Source organism: Bombus fervidus, chromosome 17 (genome assembly GCF_041682495.2).
Source record: "Bombus fervidus isolate BK054 chromosome 17, iyBomFerv1, whole genome shotgun sequence".
Lineage (NCBI taxonomy): Eukaryota > Metazoa > Arthropoda > Insecta > Hymenoptera > Apidae > Bombus > Bombus fervidus.
The window spans coordinates 596675-621493 of record NC_091533.1 but is presented as its reverse complement, the minus strand read 5'-3'; the positions used below and the strand labels follow the sequence as shown (position 1 = coordinate 621493).

At 29.2% G+C, this 24819-nt stretch overlaps 3 protein-coding genes and 1 long non-coding RNA gene across 6 annotated transcripts in view; 2 read left to right on the top strand and 2 right to left on the bottom strand.

Annotated features, from left to right (window-relative positions):
* LOC139996178 (dnaJ homolog subfamily C member 5) overlaps positions 1-16386 on the top strand; it is a 34323-nt gene extending 17937 nt beyond the window's left edge. For both annotated transcript variants that reach the window (XM_072020348.1, XM_072020347.1), the window contains one exon: positions 13611-16386. In XM_072020348.1, the coding sequence (XP_071876449.1) occupies positions 13611-13678 (68 nt within the window). In that variant the 3' untranslated portion in view covers positions 13679-16386. The remainder of the gene's footprint in view (positions 1-13610) is intronic.
* Positions 483-24385, top strand: Dic1 (Dicarboxylate carrier 1). 2 transcript variants are annotated; one of them, XM_072020345.1, is made up of 8 exons: positions 483-496; positions 20263-20375; positions 20589-20744; positions 20864-21030; positions 21095-21302; positions 21681-21761; positions 21837-21893; positions 22875-24385. In XM_072020345.1, exons 2-8 carry the CDS (start codon positions 20280-20282, stop codon positions 22986-22988), a joined length of 879 nt encoding a protein of 292 aa, XP_071876446.1. In that variant the 5' UTR covers positions 483-496; positions 20263-20279; the 3' UTR covers positions 22989-24385. The 2 variants fall into 2 exon arrangements, with proteins under 2 accessions (XP_071876446.1, XP_071876445.1); XM_072020344.1 differs by lacking the exon at positions 483-496 and adding an exon at positions 18952-19108.
* On the bottom strand, positions 13137-13654 carry LOC139996181 (uncharacterized). Its single transcript, XR_011802161.1, has 2 exons — positions 13554-13654; positions 13137-13350 (listed from the first exon to the last, which is right to left on the bottom strand). It is a non-coding gene; the product is annotated as an uncharacterized lncRNA (long non-coding RNA).
* Positions 16609-18020, bottom strand: Elp6 (Elongator complex protein 6). Its single transcript, XM_072020346.1, has 2 exons — positions 17047-18020; positions 16609-16948 (listed from the first exon to the last, which is right to left on the bottom strand). Exon 1 carries the CDS (start codon positions 17899-17901, stop codon positions 17122-17124), a length of 780 nt encoding a protein of 259 aa, XP_071876447.1. The 5' UTR covers positions 17902-18020; the 3' UTR covers positions 16609-16948; positions 17047-17121.
* Positions 24386-24819: the final 434 nt, after the last annotated feature.

Here is a 24819-nt window from a genome sequence, read left to right as displayed (position 1 = left end):
GTTACCCAGCTGGTCACAATTTTTCTTATTCAGTTTTAGCTCTATTTAAGTACTTTCCTTTTGCCTTTTGTCTTATTATTTCTATGCTTCTAGTGAAGCGTATTATCGCATAATATGCAACAGAAATATAAATGTATTAATTTTATAAAATATTGCTTGGATTCATAATTTAATTGCTGTGCAATTTGCAGAAACTTTTATATTATTATGAATCTTTCATCGCTAACACAAATTTATACTCTGGATCTTTTAATGTGAAACATTGAAATTGTAGGAGATATTTACATAAGATCAAATTGAACAAATAATTTAATAATAATACAAAATCTTCTTTCAACACAAAACGACTCATATACAATTTTAAACAAACATAGGATTTTATTCCGTGATAATTGTTAATAATACTTTGTAAATTGATGATATATTCTAATCTTACTAAAGTACCATAAAACATAACTTTTACATTAATAAAACTCCGAAATTGATACAATTTATATCAGAACTCTAAATCTTAAAAGTAAATCTGTCGCTTATTCAAATTTCTTTATCTTAAGAAAATTTTTTATTCATTACGTCGGGAATTTGATTTTATAGATACAGAAAAACAAGTTTCCATAAAACTTTCATTCCTGCGAATAACATTCTAAGGCTTTATTTTGAATGTTGACTTTTGGTCTGACAATTAATCGTGATAGTTTTTGGCTATTTTGGAAGAATCATTTACGATCGTCTGTTGACGAATGACTGGTCTTGAAATTACGATAATGTCTCAGAAAACGCAACTTTACGGAAGTCAAGGAATTATAGCGTTTAAAGCCCAAGCATGTTTTCTTATTTCTTATCATTCGATCATATCCCATATCGTCGACCCAAATCGGCGATCATATTGATGTATTCCATACTTACATAACTTACTGTATACTGATCATCACAACTGTATACAATCATTTTTCATATTTCTTGTATTGTCTCCTTTCGACTTTTTCCAGCGAAAAAGGTATAACTTTTTAATTGCGGTTCGTAGACGCAAGACGACTATAAACACAACTTTTGATCCATGTCCCTCATACGTACGCGACTGATCGGTTTGCCGGCGATGAGATTCCATTTTATTCCGAAGCGTAAGTAGCTATATGGGTGGTATAACGGTGAGGCGCCAAGAAAAGTCTTGAGCCGGGATGTTGTTGGTGTGCACGCGGTGATAATTGCAATAGGAATTGTCTCGTCGAACGTAGATCGCTTCAAAAGGGGTAGGCAAGTAAAAGGTCTTAACGAAATGTCAAGGAAAAAGGTGGCCTTCCACCTTTCTACGTAACTGCGATTCACTTGACAGATTCTTTACGGGGTACATATACTTGGAGACTAATGCACGGCGACAGCAGGTTCACGAAATTGTCAGAAGAATTTACACAATTGTTTTTTACGTCCCGCTTGCTTAGTCTTCGGTATGAAAACAATATTACACTTATAGATAGGAATTTTTTAGGATAATATAACGTGTTGTGATCCTTTATTATCGGGAGATCTTGTGCGATTCATCCTTACTATGATCACTGGATTCTGGTTAAAAGACTTTAGTTATAGAGTTACAAGTGAGCGCGGTAGATGTCTAATAGATGTAAGGCGGTTCTGAGTGCTTTTTCAATTACGGAAATAGATACTAGTCTTTTATTAAAAACGAAGTAATTTATTAACTAACAGTTGTTGTAAACAGTATAACTATTGTTTGGTATATAATAAGAATCGCAGTTTAACTTGTACGTTGCGAGTAGTGGCCATTTACGTTCTTCGTGTATTTCTCTGATTAAGGCCCGTAATCGTATCCGTGACGACCGTCTTTCCGCCTTGATTCAGAAGTGTATGTATCGTGTATGTATTTGACTTTGACTTTGACTTTGAACGTGGCTATGTGTCTCTCTCCAGAGTAAACACGCGTGCACGAGCAAACATCCTCTACGATGGAATGCGTTCCTAGAAACTATGACAACCCTGCCCGCTACAATATTTAATGATTTAAGAACAGCATTAAATCTAAAAATTGGTGTACAAAATTCTTCCAAATACGAAAGCCGCGTACATATAATTGTTATACGTACATACTTTGTTTCACCTTGCGGAATACCAAAGAATTTTATGCTTTTACCCTCGGCACAGTTTCGTTTACGATCTTTTCGCAATGATTACTTCAAAAACCCAGGAACAGAACTATAGCAAGTCCCGTATTAGGAAAGTAAACCTCTCGAAGCCATGTTTTTACTTGTAGAGTTCATTAACCTCTTAGGTATGGCTGAATTTTGCGCGAGGCTGTTCCTCTGTACGGCAGAATTTGACGCGAATTACGCGTAAACGATATAAACGCACAGCACTGCAATATGTTTCTTATTGTTTAATTTGTACTTTACAATTTGTCCAGCTAGACATTTGGTAAATTTTTCTAGCTTTATTGCTAAATTACATGTGGATGGTTACCCCCAGCGGGATACTATCTTCGAGTTTGTCTATTTCATTTTTTTAGTGAAATCAGTGGGCTGTTTTCTCTTCAGTCTTCTTTTTATGAAAGTTTTGCTCGCTTCAGCAGCCAGCTGGTTTGGATGTGTTGTTGTCACGTCTCGCGCCCCGCGCGATCCGTAGCGCGAAAGTAAAATTGGTAATTTCTTTCAAATCAAGGTAATTTAAAACTTTTATTTGAAACCGTGTTTACAGTATTTGAAGTGAAAGGCAGTTAAAGCCGCTAAAAGCTATATCTTGCGAAAATTTATCTATGTTTTTATATTTATCTAATTATGTTTTTATAACGATATTAAGACAATTTAAATTGTAAACAAAGTCGTCAATTAAACAAACGTTGGAGATCTTCCCAAACATTTTCAAAAGAAAGACCCCGACGCTTTTCCATCTCCGACAGATATAAATAAATGTAGCGACTCAGAGAAGTCAGTAACAATAATTACCCTTCGTCTATCGAATAATAATATTACCGTTCGTCAACCGAATAATTAGCATTCAAAGAGTTAGTTAACATTTTGTCTATCGAAGATTTATCATTTTGTCAACCGAAGAATTTTATATCTGTCAGTTAATTGTCAATATCGAAATCGAGCAAGATTTGAATAAATCATTACATATTGTTAATGTACTTTCAAACAACTTTAATCATCTCCCGTGCCAGTATTCACGCACGTAGCAAGTCAGCCGAAAGTGGAACTTATTGCCAGTTGTATTAAACGTCAGTTAACGCTACCTTCTCGTCGGCAACTAAATAAAACGTAACAGTTGTCGTTCTTCCCTTGCATTTTTTTGTTTTTTTTTTTTGCGTATCTGCCAATTTCTTTTTTGATCGTTGGTATTTTTAGGTCTTCGCGTATATCCTCGTTTCTGACATAATGTGGGGTGTTGACTATTGTTCTGAGTATTTTCGATTGTAGGGACTCTAATTTATTTATGTGGCTCATTGTTGCTGTCCCTCATAGTGGTATTCCGTACATCCAAATTGGTTTTATTATCGTTTTGTAGATTTTTAGTCTATTTTCCATGCTGAGTTTAGAGTTTCGACTAGTTAGCCAGTACATCTGTCTTCTCTTTATCCGTATTTTGTCTATAATTGATTTCGTATGTTGTTTCCATGTAAGTTGTGTGTCTAAGTGGATTCCAAGGTATTTAACTTACCTTGTTTGTGTTATGTGCGTGCCATTCAATTGGATATTTGGTGGTTTCCGTTTTCGTAATGTAAATGTAATATGGTTGCATTTACTGGAGTTTACTTTTATTTGTTTATCTTGTACTGCAATATGTGACGGATAATTCTGTTCCCTACGCAAGCACATTAGAATGAAGATTTTGATAACTAAATTATAATTTTTCTTAAAGATATGATGTATATACTGTAACTTTAATAATTTACTTTAATAATTAATAATACAATTTAGTGTGATATATTTTAAAGCACGGCATGACACATGGATCCACGTCACAATTTTCACACTCTAGCGCGATAGTGTTTTTCAAATTGCTCTTTGTTTTCTATTTTGAAGCGATATTTTGAGGTTGAAGATTCTAAAAAATTATAAAGATATAGATCGGCATGTTAGAAAGAGCATCTAATAACGGTACATTTATATTAACGAAAAGCAATAATTGATACCTGACACTGGCGTATCAAAAACAAAGACCATATATTTTGTCTGTATATTGTTAACACTGTTGTAGAACTGTTTGTAGAGGGCAAAAAAAAAGTGTGAAGCAAGACAAATGAAAAAAATCATTTAGTTTAAACGGTGAGCGTATAAGTCACTAGAGTGAGCCACTGTAGTAGCACGTCGTAATATAAGATGAAATCCGCGAAAACCACTATAGTGGCGCATAGTGCCCAGGAGGTTAATGCAGATCCACATCATGTATAATTATTCTTAACTGTTGAGCTTCTATGAATTTGTAAAATGTTTATTTCATAGTACATTTTATTTCCTTCTCCTTTGAACTTCCTCGTTCAACCTTTCACTGTAATCAGAACTTGTTTAATCATTACCTGAATATATTTAAAAATTATAGCAATAGGCCGATGATGACTCGTACAGTTTATAAAATTTTATCGCGAATCTCTTCGAGGGATTAAATTGTTTATAAGACATGCGTTCCTTAAATTTCATTAACGATTTATCGATCGCGATGTTCTCTTCCATTACATATACTTCCTTGAATTTTTTATTAAAATAGTTTACCACAGGTTTGACTTTACGTAATTTATCCATCTCGTCGGTCGTATCGTTATTTACAAAATGGAAAAACCTAGTGATTTGCAAAAATCTCTTCAGTGACATAGTTTTTCTGAATATCGGTGTTCTTATAATAACTCTTTTAGACCAGTTCATCTAAATTTTTTGTTTTTTAACTTGAGCCATTATTATGCATTGTTACGACCCTTCGCGGAGAGACGCGGTCGCGAGGAAAACGCGTCAGCGAGAGGCGTAAATTCTCGCTACGATTCGTATAATCGACGCCGCGAAGTAGTCGTTCCCCGTGTTTCGATTAGGATAACAGGGGTGGTTAATTGAAATTAACACTGTGTTAACAGGTTAATATGATGTATATATTCAACAATGGGTTACACAATATTATGAGCGGCACAAGTATTTGACGATGAGTACAGCTTATGCGTTACAGAAAATGTGACCCGAATTGATGATATCTCTCGATGAGATAGTTAGACTTTACAAACGGATTGATTTGAAGGTAGAACCGTGGTAGACTTATTTGACTGTTCGGACGACGAAAATGGACTCCTCGGTTACAGATTTCGAATGAGACTGATCGGTTAGAGTGTTCGATTGAGACTGATCGGTTACAGATTTCGATTCTTTGTCTTTCGGGGAGACGACCCCCCCATATGCTCGGATCACGCCACCGCACGCGCCGATGATCACGCAGGCCGACTTCTTCGTTTATAAAATAACGGTCCGAGATCGACGGTTCCAGAACTCGTTGCTTGGTGACAAGTATGCGTTCGTCGATACAATGTATGTTTTCCGTCGGGCACATAAGAGGGTATATCTGCGACGCTGGAGGACCGCGAGCGACGGTTGGAAATACGATCTCTAAAAAGCCTCGTGGCGTAACATGCATAATGCAAAGTATATTTTAATTTTGTTACAATTTACAGGGATCCAAGTCTCGTCAATATTATTTCTTATGCTATTATGTGCGCATATTGCGATGTGTCGTATTGAAACACTCCAAACAAAGAAAGAGTGAACCAGTACAATCTTCACAATATGTCACGACCTTTTTTACTACAGTCTTTTGCAGTCCTCCCTAGCTGTTTTGAGTTTTTTTGATAACATATTTTGCAAAATCGCCTCACAGTTCTAACCTCTCCCGGCATTGCTTTTAATTCATGACGTGGTTTTCTCAACAAGTTCTCACGTGGAGAAATGGAAACCTCACTTTCATTATCATGACATTTTATTAAATACATTATTATTTTCATTCTGGAATCGGGATTTCGAATATTTTTGCGAGTTATCTGTTTGAATAATACCATTACATTTACCATACATGTATTTAATAATATTTCTATTGCTAATTTCCTATACCACTTTAAAATTTTACGCAGTGGTGAACTATATGCTATAATTTGGTCAGATAAATCGACTGATGATTTTTCTAGATTGTATTCCACAATTATTCTTGGTTTTTCATACGAATAGAATTTCTTATGTACAGTAGTCATTTCTGCTGAATGTCTCGTAGAAAGCATCAATATAGTCTCTTGACCTTCCATTTTAAATACTATTATACCTTTTTTATTTTCGCGAGCAGTAACTTCTCCAAGTTTTAATTTTTGAGACACTACTTCTGTTGGATTTCCTCGCCGATTTTTTCGTACCCGCTAAATGTGTATTCATTGTGATTAATTTTCCCGCCAGATCAACACTTTTATACCAATTATCTGTGCAGATAGTATGTCCTTCGCCCAATATATTTTTGCAAAGAGACAGTACAACCTCACATGATTCGTTTCCTGCTATTTTATCTCTTTTCTTTTCTTTTCCCGTGTATGTTTGAAAAGAACGAGTGTATCCTGCACCACCGCATAATTTAAAAACTTTTATTCCGTATTTGTGACTGTGTTTCAAATATCGTCGAAATGGTACTAATGATTCACCTACCCATGATATTTCATCTGGATTATAATATTTCTTAAAATTACTGTTTTATATATCAATGATATGAATAATTTTTGACAATCTATTATTAGGATCATTTTCTTCGTTATTACTAAAAATAACGAACCGCAAAAATAATTCTATATATATGTAGTGAATATCAAACGTGTTGATTTAAATGGCGAAACGAATGAATACTTGTGATAGTATATTTAAAAATCACTCTAAGTGCAACAATACAGAGTTAGTATAATATGTCTTAATCGTCGCTCGCTAGAGAGCATTTTCGTCTATTTACTATACTGGTCAGGGGAGTACCGGAAAGTTTGAATTCGACTCCGGTTGACGGTTGCACGTAGCGTAGATATTGTTTTGTCCGGAGTTTGTTTACTTTTACATCTCGTACATCGAAGCTGTGTCAATGCCCCGGGGCAAAACAACATGAGTCACTCTCGATTCGAATCGTCCTATGACTCGTGTGCCGCTACATATATATAATAATTACGCAAATGAATTTTATCGCACTAGTCCCGTCCATATAATTAGGCCAAAAAACCGTTTTATTTAATTAGGATTTGTTTCAACCCATTTATCGAGACGATTCGATCGCTGTTCTGACATTTGCACAGCATATATATTCGTTTGATTCGCAATAATTTGGAATATTTCATTCGTAACAGGAAGAAAATAAAAACTATGCAGTTCAGTATAATAACAAATTTCAGAGTGATATGTATTGATTTGCTGTGAACTTGAAAATGTGATCTTCGCTTGACTGCCCAAAGGAACATGCCAATTTGTATCACACTCCTCTTCTTATGTACTATTTTCATCATTACCGTCATCTTCAACTTCACTATCCGATTCAATTCGACAGAGACGTACTGAAGATGCTATTATCATATCAGATAAACATCTCGAGGAACTGCCCTCTCTATCTAACAGCACTCGACATCCTTTGGAGGGACTTGTTAAAAATGTATCAGTTGAATTGCTTGACGCATAATCTTCATTTGAAATCATGTTAACTTTAAGAGCTAACTAAAAAATTAAATAGAAGATATGGAGTGCAAAAATTTTTGTATAAAAAAGTATAATAAACGCTCTTATCAGATTGTTAGACGCAGTTAATTATTTTTTAACATGGAATTAATTAGTATTTAGTAACGCGAAGAAACAATATGAGATAATCGCAAAAAATAAATGAATCGCGCGAAATCGAACTTCAGCGCCACAGCGATTGTCACGTAGAAGACACGGGAAATCGTGAAATTAACAAATCACCGGTTGTCTCCTCACATCGTTTAAATTATTTCGCGATAATTTGAAGGTTTCGCAGGTAAGGTGAGAAATTCGAACTTTAGATATGATATTCTACATAAAAATTTATTACACAAATCCAACAGAGTAACTGTCCAGAATGTTATAACAGAATGTCAACGATTCAGAATCTTCCAATAGAATGTGTCGAATGCGGATTTTGAGTAGATTTATATCATAAGGCTCTGGGCCTTATGGAGGGGCTACCGCCGGACGCAGCTCAGAAGCGCCCATCCTGCTACTGTCCTCTGGGCCGTAGCCATGCAGGACGTTTGGGACACAGGGCCATCCATTACCATTTTATGATCCTTTCACAACTTCGCAGTCGCGGCAGCGTGAATGGAAATTGTGCCATATTCGACAACACTCTAAGATCCTTAATAGATGCCAACGATTATTTTTGTTTGGTATGTTACCAACGAAACAATACATCGCGATCTTAAGATACCCACAGTCAAAGAAGAAATATCCAAGCTCAGAAACAGATACAATATAAGAGTTAACAACCACCAAAACCCATTAGATACCCAATTACTTGACACGACGGATCAGATCTGCAGACTAAAAAAACAATACCCGTTAGATTGAAGCATTAGATTCAACTAAAATCAAACATACTATAAACTCTTATAATCCAAGTTACAGTACCATGCCAAAATAATTTACTTAAAATTCTGTATGAGAATTGATTGTAAATAGTCTACCAAATAAAAAAGAAAAAATATTCGACAATGGATTTTGTAGTCGCAAGTGGAAAAGAGATCTAGATGCATTGCTAAACTCAGACTGATACAAAAAATTCTGTTTTGTTTGATCTTCATTTTAATCTTCAATAAAAGTTAAACACAGAAACAAATGTATATAAACCTCGAGACAAGATCATATATCATTCAGTCAAGGATTCAAATAATAAACAGATAGTCTATGGAGATACTTGGAATTAATATATGTACTCAAATGTCTTAGATCAATTTCCACCTGATTTTATTTACACACATTTTTATTTATAGTAACTAACTTAGATTTTACTTGTATTAGTAGTTACTATCTGTATATAAGTGTGTAAGATAAAAACGGTGGAAAAAGTTAACAGTAGAAAATACGTCAACTATATTTTGTATATTTCTGATAATTGGGTGGCCAAATACCTATAGACAGTAGTATGGATATGTTTAGAACACATCAATTGTAGTCTAAATTGTATATACTTAGATGTGTCTACCTTGGGCTTGCACGTTTGGCTTGATACAAACTGTGTTCTTTGAGGCCTTATTATAATAATAAACCCTTACCAATATATCAAATAAATTAAAATGTATCAGCTAAAAATATCAAATTTTAAATATTTTTATTCTTCACTATTGTGATTCTTAATGCACTAATTTTGAAACAAAATTCATTGTGAGACCAAGAGTCATTACTATCCTTACTTTTTTGCGAATTCAGAAAATAAAAAAGATCTTCTTTAAATAAAATAAGCTTTGAATGTACATATTAACATTTCTATGATCTGTAGTGATGGATAGTATTTCCATTTAGTTACTAACAAAATAGTTTTTAAAAGTTATTTGAATACTGCAATATTGTACGAACTTGAAAGAAATTTATCTCAGTACATATCTCCATGAAACTGTAGAAACGTTGCCTACCTTCCGATTTCAATGATTTTTAGATATGTTGTACAAGTCAATATTTTGAACAACTTTTTCCTATACATATAACGAGTGGATTCGCCTGGTTTCCGAGATATTCGCAAAGAACTATCAAGACCACTACAACGTATTTCTGCCTATAGTTATGTGTCTATGACAGCGTATGCGTCAGTATTGGTTGCCACTTATCTTTTATTTATAAACGATGATCGGTGACCTTAACACTAAACCTACCACTATCGGTCAATTTAACCGTTTTTAAACTTTTGTACAACTTTCACATATTTAAACATTATCAGATCGCCATCAAACTATACAACTTTTCTTAAAATATGCGTACAATATATATTTCATATATATCGTATATTTATTTCATATACAATATAGTATATGTATTTTCGGCCAGTCGCGGGGAGACGCGTTCGCGAGGAGGCGCGTCAACAGGAGTCGTAAATTCCCGTTACGATTGTATCAATCGACACCACGAGCAGGTCGATCCCCGTATTTTTTTTGGGATAATAGGGGTAGTTCTGATGGAATAAAACTGTAGTCTACAGTTTTATTAATGTGTATATTTATTTTAATTTTACACTGATGGACACTCTCACACAAACGAAGTTTTGCACAGACTGTCCTAGAATCGACTCACTGTTCGTTCTTTCGCCATCACAGGAATAGGAGACTTTCTACCGTCTTAGGTGGTTGACGATATTGTTTTTTGGGATGAAGTCCCTTTTTCCTTTGTATACACATCCGCTCTTTCCGTATGGCAGATACCCGCTTTCTCCGTGATTGTTACCAGCACGTAATAAATTCCAGGCCGTCGTGAATAACCCGCTGTAAACTTAAAGTACCTTTTAGGACTCTACGTCCTGTAATTTTAGTGCAGACTGATTGACCCATCTATATACGTTAGCTATTAAACTATCGTTAGAGTATATGGTGGGTCCTTGAGTCTGTAGAAGGTCAGAATGACGGTATGAGGGCCGTTGACAGTCAGGTAAAAAGGGCTAACTTGTTGGCCGCTTCATACGGCGTAACAGTATATACAAATAGATATATACAATTTCATATACAATTACTGTATATATATTTCATATACAATATAGGTTACAAAAAGTCTCGGTAAGTTTAGTGTTAAGGGCAACATTCAACTAAATAATAAAAAAAACTAAGTTACCCGTTATATATGTCGGGGGTAACGTTGTAAGTCGGGGCGTGTAATGAATCTTTCTGCGAGTTGTCCATCATTGTTGTATACCAGATGATATTTATTGAAGCGAATGTATTGCAAAAGTTAACAAGTGATATCGGTGAGTCAATAATTGAGATTATTCGGTGACGATGAGTTTAGATTCGATAACGAATACACGGTCAACGGGATGACGATTGTGATTAGGAACTTGAGGACTTACGTGTTCACTGGGCTAGTCGAACTTATCGGACTAAGAGTCAGTCCAATTGGAACTGCCCTTATATACTCCTCTCCATATCTCTCTGTATCTCTCAGATCAATTTCTGTTTTTAAGGAGAGTTATTTAATTACTTGATACCTCTGTTAGATACACGTCCCTCCCGTGACCGTGGCTACGTTCCGTGACCCATTATGTCACTTCGGGCCCAAGCCCACTGTTATAAATCTCGGACAATCATAATTGACTTAACTCATAAACAGCTATTTCTCAGTTTTATTGTTTAAGTACGACTATAATAAAAAGTCTGGACTAAAGTATTGGGGACCTTCCCAAACATTCCGAAAGAAAGGCCCCGGTGTCCTTTCATCTCCGACATATATATAGGAAATGGTTATTCAAAATATCGATGTCTGCGACATATACAAAAATCAGCGTTTCTACAATTTCATCCATATTTTTTTTTCAACGAATTGCTACGTATTATTCTTTGAATCATGAAATTGATGCAACGAACTATTGGGCTCTTGTTCCCACATTCTTTGTGTTAGTATTACCAATTTCAGTTTTACTGTATTTTAAACATTAAGCAATGACACCAAGGTATATGCTTGCACAGGACGTATCATGTATTCTTATGTAGCAATAAATGATACGGTTATATTATGCTTCCAGTAAATATTTTCTTAATTTTAAGATATTTTATTTTATTTATATCATTGTAGTTATTAAGTGCAGAAAATAATTTTGTGCTTTTTTCATAAATATTATAATAAACAATTTTTGTAGCTATATCTACCCAAAAATGCTTAAATATTTAAATAACTACACTCAACACTTTTATATCCGTAGAAGTCGATTTTAAACGACAACTATTAAATTCGGCATTAGTAACCACAAGCCATTTCGTGGATGATAGCTAAAGCCAATATTATCTGGAATGGAAAAAGTTGGACTAAATCTTCGATATTCTTTATTTACATCTAGCAAGTGTTAAGATCTTATTACCGAAGGCAAAACAAATCGCTTTAACAGTCACAATATAAAAACAATGCAATGTCTGTTAAACATGTTGTTTGTAGTAATTGTATTTACATGTTTTTTAACAATAGAATAAAAATAACAAAAGACAATTCATGAAAAAATTTTTAATAACTTTGATACCAATGAGATGTACAATCAATAGCACAAAACTTTTTCTACGCCTAATATTAATATTTGACACAAGCATGTGCATTTTAAGTAAGTATTAATAGTGTAAAGCTAAGTAAAAGTGTATAACTGTATGTATGTACATATGTGTGTGCCTATATACATACATTGAAAAGTAATTGTAAATTTAAGAATAATTTGATGTAAATAGTTGCTGTGGGACTCTCTCCTTTACTGAATAGATATGTCAATTTAATATAAGTAATTATATAGCTGCACAATGTTAAATATTTCTCTTTTATTATCCTATTATCCAAGTGATTTTTATTTGTTAAGGAATAAAATTATTCGTCATTAAAAAGAGAGAATACGTAATCTTTTGTTTTTTGCTATCGGTGTTTAATTTAAATATATTGTTTTTTATTTGTTATGATGCATTATTATTTCTCCTTGTTAAATATTATATACACCAAAACAAACACGAAAATCGATATGCAAATATGTCGATTGAGACTTATTTCTCAAGTTACAAAAGCAATCGAATTTTGCACTATAATTCAGAATCGTATTATCGAAGATGTGTTACAAAAAAAAAAAAAAAAAGTTCGTCATTATCACTAACTTGATTTTTTGTGATTTTCGGCAAGAAGGCAAGTATGTATACAATATGCTACGTCAAATGCTTCTACCAGGCTTATTGAATGCAGAAATCAAAATAAGGAATATTAAATGCAAGTGAGAAGAAAATTTTCGTCAGCTGTTCTACAGAGGTATTGACTTATACAGCTAATCTTTGTGAATATTGGTAAGTAGAGAGATCGATTGTAATGCAGCAATTTATCTACGATTTTACAAAAATTATCTTGCAGAGCTGAATATCGTAGAATCTCCTGTACAATGTAATCTTTTGGTAAATAAATTGCATAAATATTACTTCGTAGCATAGAAAGTTCTTTTATTATAATACGTTTCTTTATATATTGTATTACGTTTATAGTAATTTGAATATAATTAATCGCGTATCTAAATTGATATGACTGTTTTCTTAGTTTCGAAAGTTCTTTAGGTGAGGGGACCTACTGGACGCGTGACCTTCTGCGCTCGGCAGAATCTGTACGATGACGCAGGGCAGATTGCGTGTGTTAGGAATTTCTAATGAAAATTAAATTGTTTACAGCTTGGAAAATAAGTCTTAATTGATATTTAAGCACGGAGTGCAACGAAATATTATATGATACAATATTTTAGTATTAAAAGTACTTCAAATATGTCATTCACTGTCATCATTTTCATTGTCTTTCTTATTTGAAATATTAGTAGATGATGAATATTTATATAAATGTATGAGTAATTACGTTTTTATCTTTCTTAAACGTTGTTTAATTGCTATAATATTTATTTGTTGGATATAGCTGCCTCTACAAATCCCTTCGTTGGAGCAAACGTTGGTACAACTAGCACGACTGCAACAAAGTGGTAGTCGCCAAACGATAAAAATACGGTAAACGTATAAGCGTTGAAAGATTTGTTACATAACTTTTACGGGGTGGATTTTGATCTGTGAGTAATGTGCAAGACGTTAAAAGATTATTGGAAATGCTTTTTGTAAGAAGTTAATTTAATTATCGTCAAATAATTAAGTTACAGAAGAATGTATACACTTTAAAAGTTTTTTATTATCGCATAATCAAATATTTAGGTTTATATCTATTGAATGCTTTAATATCGACATTATAATAAAGTGATATAGTTCAATTCTTCTTGACATCTCCAAATAATTTAATCAATAATATATTTGTCTATAATTTAGAAGAGGAAAAAAATCAGTACAATTAAAAAAATGAAATAACATAAATATTAGAAACAAAAGTTACTAATTTCTTCTCAATTTTTAAATTTAGCAAATTAAGACAGATTTAACAAAGACTTAGTAAAGTATATGGGATATGAAAAGTGATATTAATATTCATATGTATATCCACCCCGTTTTTACAAATAGACAGAAACAAAGAGTGGCGAATAAGGATTTCGATATATAAATATTTAATTCACAAATTCTCAATTATTCTCAAAATTGAAATGAATATTTAATGATAAAAATCACATTTTGTTAATGCATGAAATACGTAAACAATGGTACATGTACGCGTGAATAAAAATGGCTTGAAGTTACTAGAAAACTTTTCTTTGTTAACTGATTATATTATTATATATAGTAATTAGTATGACAATAAGTTATACATTAATCCAACTGCTTCTTCAAAATGTTTATTTTTAATAGTAATCATATCCTGCGAAACACAACAATGTACATACCGAGAATGGATTCATTACAAAGTGGAACTTCCAGTCTTTATTAGGATGATGTGAAATTAATGCACAATATTATTTTAATCGCTTATTGTAGCAAACGAATTTACAAATTCAATATCAATTTCATAATTAATTAAAGACCTTATATAAGAGTTTCATACTTTTATTAAGTGAACACACTTGAGTAGGATGATTTACAACAAAAGATATTAAAATAAATTTCAATATTAAAACTTTATAATAAAATATGCAACAAATTTGGATTTATAATGAGTTCAAAACATGTTTCATAATTTTTACTTCTTAAAACAAAGAAAATTTTTTTTTTTTCGTACATACAAATATGAATATATAAAATTAAATGAAAACAAATAGTATTCAATAATATATTAACATTGATATTATGTATATTAATATATTAAAATGTATTAAATATATATATATATATACGCATTTTATGTGTTGTTATTGTTATGACATGTATTCACATAAAATATAAATGGATATTTTAGTAATTTTTACTATCTTGTTGTCATGTATAAACTATTCCATACAACGTAAAAATAATAGTACTATTATATAAAAACTCATTTTAGCTTTTATAGAATAATTCGTTTCCGCATTTAATGTATTTAACCTCCTAATTCTTATTTTATAAATGTAAAATAGAAACCGTATGTTAGTTGTATTTTTTAACGATTTTTCTATGTAAAAACTGTTAATATTTACCATTAAGCGTGAAAAATGATGTACTTATCTTATCACAGATGGTAATGTATTTCTGAAAAATTTATTAACTAAAAAATTATTTTTTATCGATATGTATAATTGTACAATTATATACAAATTGCATTAATTTTACAACACCCTAATAGTAACCAATAGCAAATTGCAACAAATGTCAAAATTTAGTTTATTTGTAATTACAATTAAAAGTATTATAATATCATCTTGCTCTGCTATTCAAAAAATCATATTATTATATTTGTAAATATTTATGCAATGTATTATGAAGTAGGGAATTATAAAACTTGTGTCATGCAGTTAATGTAGTTAAAACAGATCACCAAAATGTTTAGCTTTTGAAAATGGGATATATACCTAATCATTAAAGTTGTTTGATATGGAGCTTAGAACCAAATTGGTAATGTGTTTTATTATTAGTAAATTATTAAGTCAAAAGCAATTCAAGCCTACCATAATCTTGTAATAAAATACCACGTTTTCACATTTATACTGTATGTAGCCATAGACCACAATTATCATTTCAAATCATGCAATTGTGTATATAATAAGGTTTATGCATTTAATACTTTAGTTCAATCAATTAAAGGGTCTAAGTAAAAAGTGTATTGATTATGAATTATGAAGTATCAATTTGCTATACTCTTAATTCACATCTTATAATGAGTAATTATATTTGTCTTGGCATACAATACTTTATTACAAACGTAATTTATAAGTCAACATTTATTTTTGCATCATATTCCATATCAAACAATTTTTATTTACTATTTCTTTTTCTATCTCCATAAATGTTTAAATTATTTTGATGACTTGTTTTAAACGTCTACATCTGTATGTATTATGTATGTGTAGTATAAAACATCGTCTGTAATATGTTTGTACGTATGCACATATATATGTGTATGTATACAGAGTGGACTGTTTATTTCAGAATTGAACTAATTCTGAACATATGTAATTGCATTGTATACTTTTTCCTAAACTTTATTGTATCAATAATAGCAGTGAATGGATATATATTAAATCATAATGAAATTCTGCACTCTGTGCATAGGTATATGCATGCATACATATATACATATAATTTATTGTTGAAGAAGTTGTAGAATAAATTTTGTGCGAATATAATCTGTTATTTGTGCATATGTATTCATATACATTTATTTATAACTTGGATAGTATCCAATAAATATCAATCCTTAATATTTATATTTAAATTTATCACGATCGGGAGACAGAGCTTAATTTATAGAAAATTAAAAAAGAAGAGGTATTAAATTATTCTGTTATGCTATTTTTTTTCAATTGTTCCTTATTGATGTATTTATCCTATAAATTAAATGAAATAAATTCTGCTACAAATTAATATATATTTTATACTGTACTGCATACATACAAGTATTGCATATAATGTAAGTACAGATAACATGTTCCATGTTATAAGATACAATATGATACACAAATTGCAAATTGCAAGTAATTATGATAGAGGATTTATCCATTATTATAAATGATATCTGTTTCCATTCCAATTTTTTAAATATGATATTTTTATTGTTACTATTGCCATTTTACTAATTATTTTGATAAATTAAAACAAACCATAAAGATCAATTTTGTAATTATAAATTACAAAATTATAATTTAAAAAGTTAGAATAAAATTCAGAATTATATACCATTTATTAAATCTAAAAAAATATGAATGATTAAGAATTTACTAATAGCAGATATGTACTATCATCTCTTCTAGTAATATAGAAGTAAAACAAATATATAACAAACTTACAAAATGGTTTATTACTATTTTTCTGTATATGTGCATATCATATAGAACTATAAATAAGTTTCCAGAGAACTTGCTTTATGCTAATAAAGCTGATGCACCAGGTGTGTAAATTTTTACTTGACGATCTGATAACTTATATATATATCTTGCTACTTCAGGCCAATTATATTTTGTTCTAATATCATCCATTTTCCAATTAATTGTTATATTTCCAGATACATCACTAGAATATCCTGTTTCCAGAGGCTCGATTTTAACAAATAAATCTGCCATGTGTTTAAGCCCAGATGCAAATATATTAGAAACAGAATTTTTCAGCTCATCTTTAAAGGTGTGTGTTATAATACAAAGTTGAGATTTATTGTAATATTCAACAAGTGATCTTAAATATCTTGCATAATATGTAGATTCTCTCAAATTACATCCAAAATTATAAATATGACTAAAATCATCAATTATAATAGTAACAGGTTCATTGTTTTGTACTATTTTGTCATATTCATTTTTAATAGTTAAAAATATATCATGAATAATACTGTTTGCTGTTTGTTCACATGTATATTCCATATTAGATACAATATACTTCATTGGTTCTATAACTGTAACTTTACGTTTTTCTTTCAATAACATAAGATTATAACCAAATTTCACACCCATATTATGATAATGATTCATAGTATTATGAAATAATATAAAACATATTCCATGATTCTTTTTTAATGCATTAAATATAACACAACTCAATAAAAAGCTTGCATTACTATCATGTTGTTCTTCTATGCAAATTAATTTTCCATCCATATTTACTTTATCAATGCCAAGTATGTTCGATATTGAATCCATTATATTAGCCATAATTCATATCAAATATAACAGAATATTCTATTTTCAAGTGATTTACAAATTAACTACAAAACAAATTGATATTATTATATCTTCAGACCAAATTAGTTTCAATTATATTTCATTTCAGATTTCAGACATACATTACAATTATTGGTTAGGCCTGTTACATTTAAACACTGTCGAATATGATAAATATTGCATTTCAATTTACTCAGTAATTAGTAATTTCTGATATATAACGTAATAAAATCAGAACATAAATTTCATATCTTATTACATTGAAATAGTCTATAAAAATATGAAACACATGTTTCTGACTAGCCTTCAGCACGAAATAGAAATTTAAGGTTAGATTGAGCTGAATTGAAATTCAGACCTAACCACAGCCGACTCTAGGATCAGCTGTCTCTCGCGCGAGTTTTTAAAGAAATTTTGATACATTATATTGAATTAATATACAGAAAAATAAATTTTGATATTTAACATACTGTAATTTTAGTGATTTAATATTAGAATTAATGTACATATAAATTACAAATTAAATAATAGCAGTTAATAATATTCCAATAACACATTTGCAAGAATTGTGCAAATATATTTGCATATTATTATTTCAATACATGATGAACTTTGTACAAATAATGTATTTCTGCAAATTATGTAATGGATCGTTACATTAATAATTGTATATAAAAGTTCATAAAAATCGTTGGAAAGTTAATCAAATAATATGAAAATGCAAAAAGATGATTAAAAACTAACAAATAATAACAACATTATACATGCATAATATATAGAATACTGCCGCTTATAATATACATTTTTTTGAAAAATAATTGTAACATGTATATAAAAACTCAATTTCTTTTTATACGAGTCTTTTTTTTTACATTTCACATAAATATGGGTATATAGTATATATATATATATATAAATAATTTGTGTTTTCTAATGTCCAAATACTTGTTCGCAAATAATTATTAATTTTGCTAAGAGAAATATAATCATTCTTAAAAGGAAGCATATCGATAAAAAGGAGTTCCAGTTTCGAAGGGAAGTGGTATAACACGTGGCTATCAGCTGATGCGTGCGCGTCCACCAACTTTCCAGCTCTGTTAACTGATTTTGGACATTACGTCAGTCAGAGTTTAGATATTGCCGGGTATACTTATTAATCAAGAATAATTTGAAAGTTCTATTAATGATACAATTTATGGTAAGTAGCTTCCTTACATTATACTCTATTATTCATTGTGTTTATCTTATCTATATTTTTTTGTTACTTTGATTTGCTAGTGATTATGAAAGATTATCATAATTATTTTTTAATTCTTATCATTAGAAATGAATAAAAAATAATCTCCATGTGGTAAACTTTTACGATATAATTAATAAGTTCTTTTTTATACTTAATTTACTGAAGATATCATATGTTTATATTAAATTGAATATACAAGCGTGCACAAAAGTAATACGGATGTTCTACTTACATACGACTAATAGAATTAATTAACAATGAATCCTGATTAAACATACTTGACACACATGTATATGCGGTATAACTATAGCTTATATCATGTTTCGTAACAACGCTTAAATGAAATCATTTAAATTTTAAATTTATAAGAGAAATCGAAATATATGTTCAAGAATCATCAAATTTTTATGAAGATAATTATGTTAAAACATTATCATGATTATTTTATATGTTAAAGTACGTTAATAATAAGTTATTTAACTATAACAATTTTTAGGCGCTATGTATATATAATCTGTTCTAAATATATGAATCTTATAAAAACGTCCCAACTTTTATTTAAAAATTTGCGTAAATCTTTTTATATAAATCTCTTAAATGATTTATCAATTAATAATTGTATTCTCAATTTAACTTATTGTTTAAAAAATATTATAATTAGAATGATCATTTTTTTCTTTTAGAAGTATATATGCATACACACATAACAAAAAATCACGCGAGCGCGCGCACAAACATGACGTATATGTACATTATAATTACTTTAATATTTACAATAATTAGTTTATTACATATCACATTAATATTATATTACATATAACAATATTATATATATTATATATATCAATAATTAATTTTAGTATTTTAAAAATTATTAATAGTTTAATCATTCACTTTCTTAATTTATGTATGTATATATATATATACACGACATTTCAATTTATGTATGTATATATGTATAACTCATATACATACAGTTTATACATATATGTAATCCTAAAGCAATATGTAAAAATATAAAAATAAGTAAATATGTTAATTACATTTTATTTTAAGTAGTTTCATTTATTAATTATTTATCAAATGTCTCACTTTTACTTGTTTTATGAAAGCATAAAACACAGAAAACATGACAGATAAAACAAAAAAAGTGTCACGGTGGTATTTTGGTGGGCTTTCCTCTGCAGGTGCTGCTTGTGTTACCCATCCTTTAGATTTGTTAAAGGTATTTTTATTACTAAATTCATAAATGAATATAACATAAGTTTCAACTCCTCTTTTTTTAAGATTATAACTAAATAATTAACAATTAAATATACTAATTATATTTTGAATTTCAAATATCGTGTTAAGCAAAGTATGAGCTTTATAATTTTAAAAAAATTTTGTGATGTACTGAAATGCAATAGCATTACATTTACACACCACACATTTATAGGTTCACTTACAAACACAACAAGAAGGCAAGATATCTATAGCACGATTAACTACAACTATAATACAAAATCAGGGAATTTTAGCTTTGTACAATGGATTAAGTGCTTCTCTACTTCGCCAACTTACATATTCTACAATGAGATTTGGAGCATATGAAGTAAATTTATTCTCATTATATGTATTATTTACTTATAATACTTATAACTTTTCTATATTACTATTTGAGTTATTACACTATACTTTTCATTTGGATATATTATATTTATATATATATAGGTAGGTAAACAAACATTTGAAACATCTGGACAATCATTATTATTTTACCAAAAATTATTATTGGCTGGATTCTCTGGCGCAGCTGGTGGTGTTCTTGGAACACCAGGAGATGTAATTAATGTACGCATGCAAAATGATATAAAACTTCCATCACAACTAAGACGAAAGTAAGGGTCCAAATTATCTTAATTTACTTTTGCTTTTGTTATTTAATAATAAATTTTATTATAGTTACAAGCATGCTCTAGATGGAATAATACGTGTGATTCAGCAAGAAGGAGTAAGTCATTTATTTAGTGGATGCTCTACAGCAACATTAAGAGCTGCATTAATGACAATTGGACAACTGAGCTTTTATGATCAAGTTAAAATTATGTTGTTACAAAGTGGTTATTTTAAAGATAATCCTATAACTCATGTTGTGTCAAGTGTATGCGCAGTAAGTATATTTAAATAATATATTCAAATTTGAAAAAGAATAGTAACCATAAACATGGTATAGTTCAATCAACAATTTTTTGTTATTACATGAACTTTTAAAACACAAGATATTATGTAACAAACATTATTATTATTATCATTTCGTACTATTTCATATACATGTATGTATGTATTACAATTCATGTAAATGTAATAATACATTTCATATAAATTATATTTATATAGGCTTGAAGTTCTTTTATACAATCATACTGATATAAGAACACAAGATTTATTTAGGTAGTAGTAGATAGTAGCAGATAGTAGCAGATAGTAGTAAGCAATACATATCATATTATTTTACGCATTCTCATTTAATGTTTTATTCCTATACAAGGGTGCTGTAGCTACAACTCTTACACAACCTTTAGATGTTTTAAAAACACGAGCAATGAATGCTAACCCAGGAGAATTTAAGGTAATTGTAAAAATAAAATTAAGTGGATAACATAGTATTAATGTAATAGAGATTTATTTATGTAATGTTTTATAGAATTTGATGCATCTATTTTTGTATACTGCTAAGCTTGGACCATTTGCATTTTTTAAAGTAAGTTCCTTTTTATTTATTGAATTAGTTTTTCCTAGATACTTCTATATCATAATATCATAATAATGGGAAGGTTATAGTATATCTGAGTAAACACATTTGAGATAAATTAAAGGTAAACGTTTAGAATTAGTAATTAGAGAAAACTTTTTATGGATTTTTTAGAATAATTAATTTGGACAGAAAGTTTATAGTATTTAGACATTTAAATTCATCATAATAATTAAGAATTAAAGTGATTTTGTATACCTTTAGAACCTTGCACAGTTCCTGTAATTTATAGCTTTCTTTTTTTTTCTCAACTCTTTGATCACTGAATGCTTGGAGTTATATAATCTATATAAATAGTACACTTAATTCAATAGGCATATATATGTTTTAATCACAATGTGTTCAGTTAAATTATTACTCTCCATTGTAAATGAACATTACAGTAATGACATTGGTTGAATATATTTATAGAAGAAATTTATAGTTATAAATGTTTCAGATAGTTTAATAATAGTTGTTTTACTATTATTAAATACATAATCATGACTCAATTATATAAAATGTAGAAAACGTTTTGTATCTAATTGTTTGTATCTAATGTTTGAATTTAATTTTTATCTCTGCATGTATTTGCAATGCAATAAGAATATATATTTAGAAGCGCCAAATTATTTATCCATAATAGAAGATTCGTTTTTATTGAAATATAAAGAAAAATAATTCATGTGTACATCTAATCTTTTAAAGAAACTACATATGTATCTACTTAAGAAGGAAGATTATGTATTTTAAGTTTTACATTTTCAATCTATTCTGTATCATAAGGTATTTATGTTGTAAATATAATTTTCTTTATTATATGATTCAATTTATTTATATATATCATATCTAAATGTGTTTATTCAAATAATAATCTTCCTGTTAATGTATTCTTATAAAATAAAATTTCAAGCATATGAGTTTAAAAATATATTGATTATTTTATTTTAGGGCTACATACCTGCATTTATCAGATTAGCTCCACAGACTATTCTTACATTTGTTTTGTTAGAACAATTAAGATCTAATTTTGGATTCTATCCTTCGGATGTTCCAGTATCATAGAATTCAATTAACTGTTTTGAATGCTGAAACATAATACTTTTCTGAAATGTTCCATAGGAGAAGAAATTAGGATATGAAAGTAAGGAATAAAAAAATGATAAAAGTGTTTGTCCTATTTGAAATTGTCCAGTTGCAACTATTTTTGTATGTATCTACAAAATCTTACATACATGATTTTTATTAATACTATTATACTATAATATATATATTATATACACAATATATAATATATATAATGTATAAGGCTACCAAACTGATTGATATCAGATTTTTGGTTTTTACAATTACTAAAAATATGCAAATGTTTTACTTAGATAGAAACATAAGTATGTATATTACATATATTACATTATTTATTATTTTAATTTTAATGAGTATATATATATTTAGGTGCATATTAAAGCTCAGTAGATCTAGTGTTAAAAATTGATTTGTATATCTATATATATATTAGTAAGTATCTTGTACTATTGTATGTACACCATTCTATTTTTATAATAATTTATTAATTATAACAATCAATTTTTTTAAATAAAAATATATATGCTGAAATTTTGTAATAAAGGTAAACAAATTCAAATAGGACAAATATTATTTTTATATGTTGAGTTTATTGTTACATTTATGCCTAAATTTTATGAAATATCTTTGGTAAGTATTTCACACTATTACAGTCTTAATTTTCAATAGTATATAAACTGTATTTGTACAAATATTAGGTGATACTAATATTTGTTATTCCAATAATGATATCTAAAAATAAATAAATGTGATATTTCCTGATTAAATGATACTATAGACATTCAGAAATTAGATAATCAGATAAAACAAATATATATTTATTAAAAATGATTAGAACCTTCTTGCACTTATTTTCACAAAACTTAGCCAATTTTTGTTTTCAAAAATAAATAAACTTGTTCTATATATGTGTACTGCATACTATGTGTATAACACATATTCAAAACAATTAATATAATAAGGATATTGTAATATTCATATCATCAGGAATATTGTAATTGTATTACTAATTTAAACAACTATATAATTATTAAAATGGTTATTATCTTATTTCAAATTGAATACATAACAATCTTCTGACATATAAAAACATTCCATAAAAATGTGATTATAATTATGTATTGGGGTATACACAAACTTTTATATATATGTATATATGTATTTTATTATATAATATTTAAATTTACAGTAATATATTTTGTTTACAAAAATATTGTTTCATAATTGTTATTGCACAAACTTTAAAAAACAAATATTTTTCTAATTTATATAATATGTATATGAGAATGTATGTATGTACATATATCAGCTTATTTTGTAAATTATTTTAAATTATTTAGTAATAAAAATAATATTTACAAATTTATATAAAATAAGATGTTATTATATGCATAATTTGTTATTAATTATTATTATGTTATTAATTATTTGTTAATAATTTGTTATTATATACAAATCCATCATTTGAGAATTACATAAGTTCATGATTAGTATTAGTTATAAAATTGCAAAACAGGTACAAAATTTTACTAACGATGTAAAATACTGAATTATAACTCTGATGTTTTGATAAACCTTTACACGATGGTAAAACATCGAAAACTGAAGCTGGCGGTTGAAGATTTAGAGACAGATCGCCGACGATTAATAGTTCATGAAATATTTAATATTGAAGTTATCATCTTTTTTTTACGTTTTGAAATGAGACTGCGTCTGTTAGAGTATGATTACAGTGGATGAGCGTTCTAGATTCTGACTTCTGATTTTCTGGCCACGTTTTGAGCTCTGAGTTCTGACGAACTAATTCATT

Excerpts from the sequence above, each read along its gene's own strand:
- Elp6 (XM_072020346.1), bottom strand. The coding sequence starts at position 17,901 with ATGGCTAATATAATGGATTCAATATCGAACATACTTGGCATTGATAAA.
- Dic1 (XM_072020345.1), top strand. The coding sequence starts at position 20,280 with ATGACAGATAAAACAAAAAAAGTGTCACGGTGGTATTTTGGTGGGCTT. Across the intron at positions 20,376-20,588 it reads ATCCTTTAGATTTGTTAAAG|GTTCACTTACAAACACAACA; the intron begins GTATTTTTATTA and ends ACACATTTATAG. Across the intron at positions 21,762-21,836 it reads CTAACCCAGGAGAATTTAAG|AATTTGATGCATCTATTTTT; the intron begins GTAATTGTAAAA and ends AATGTTTTATAG.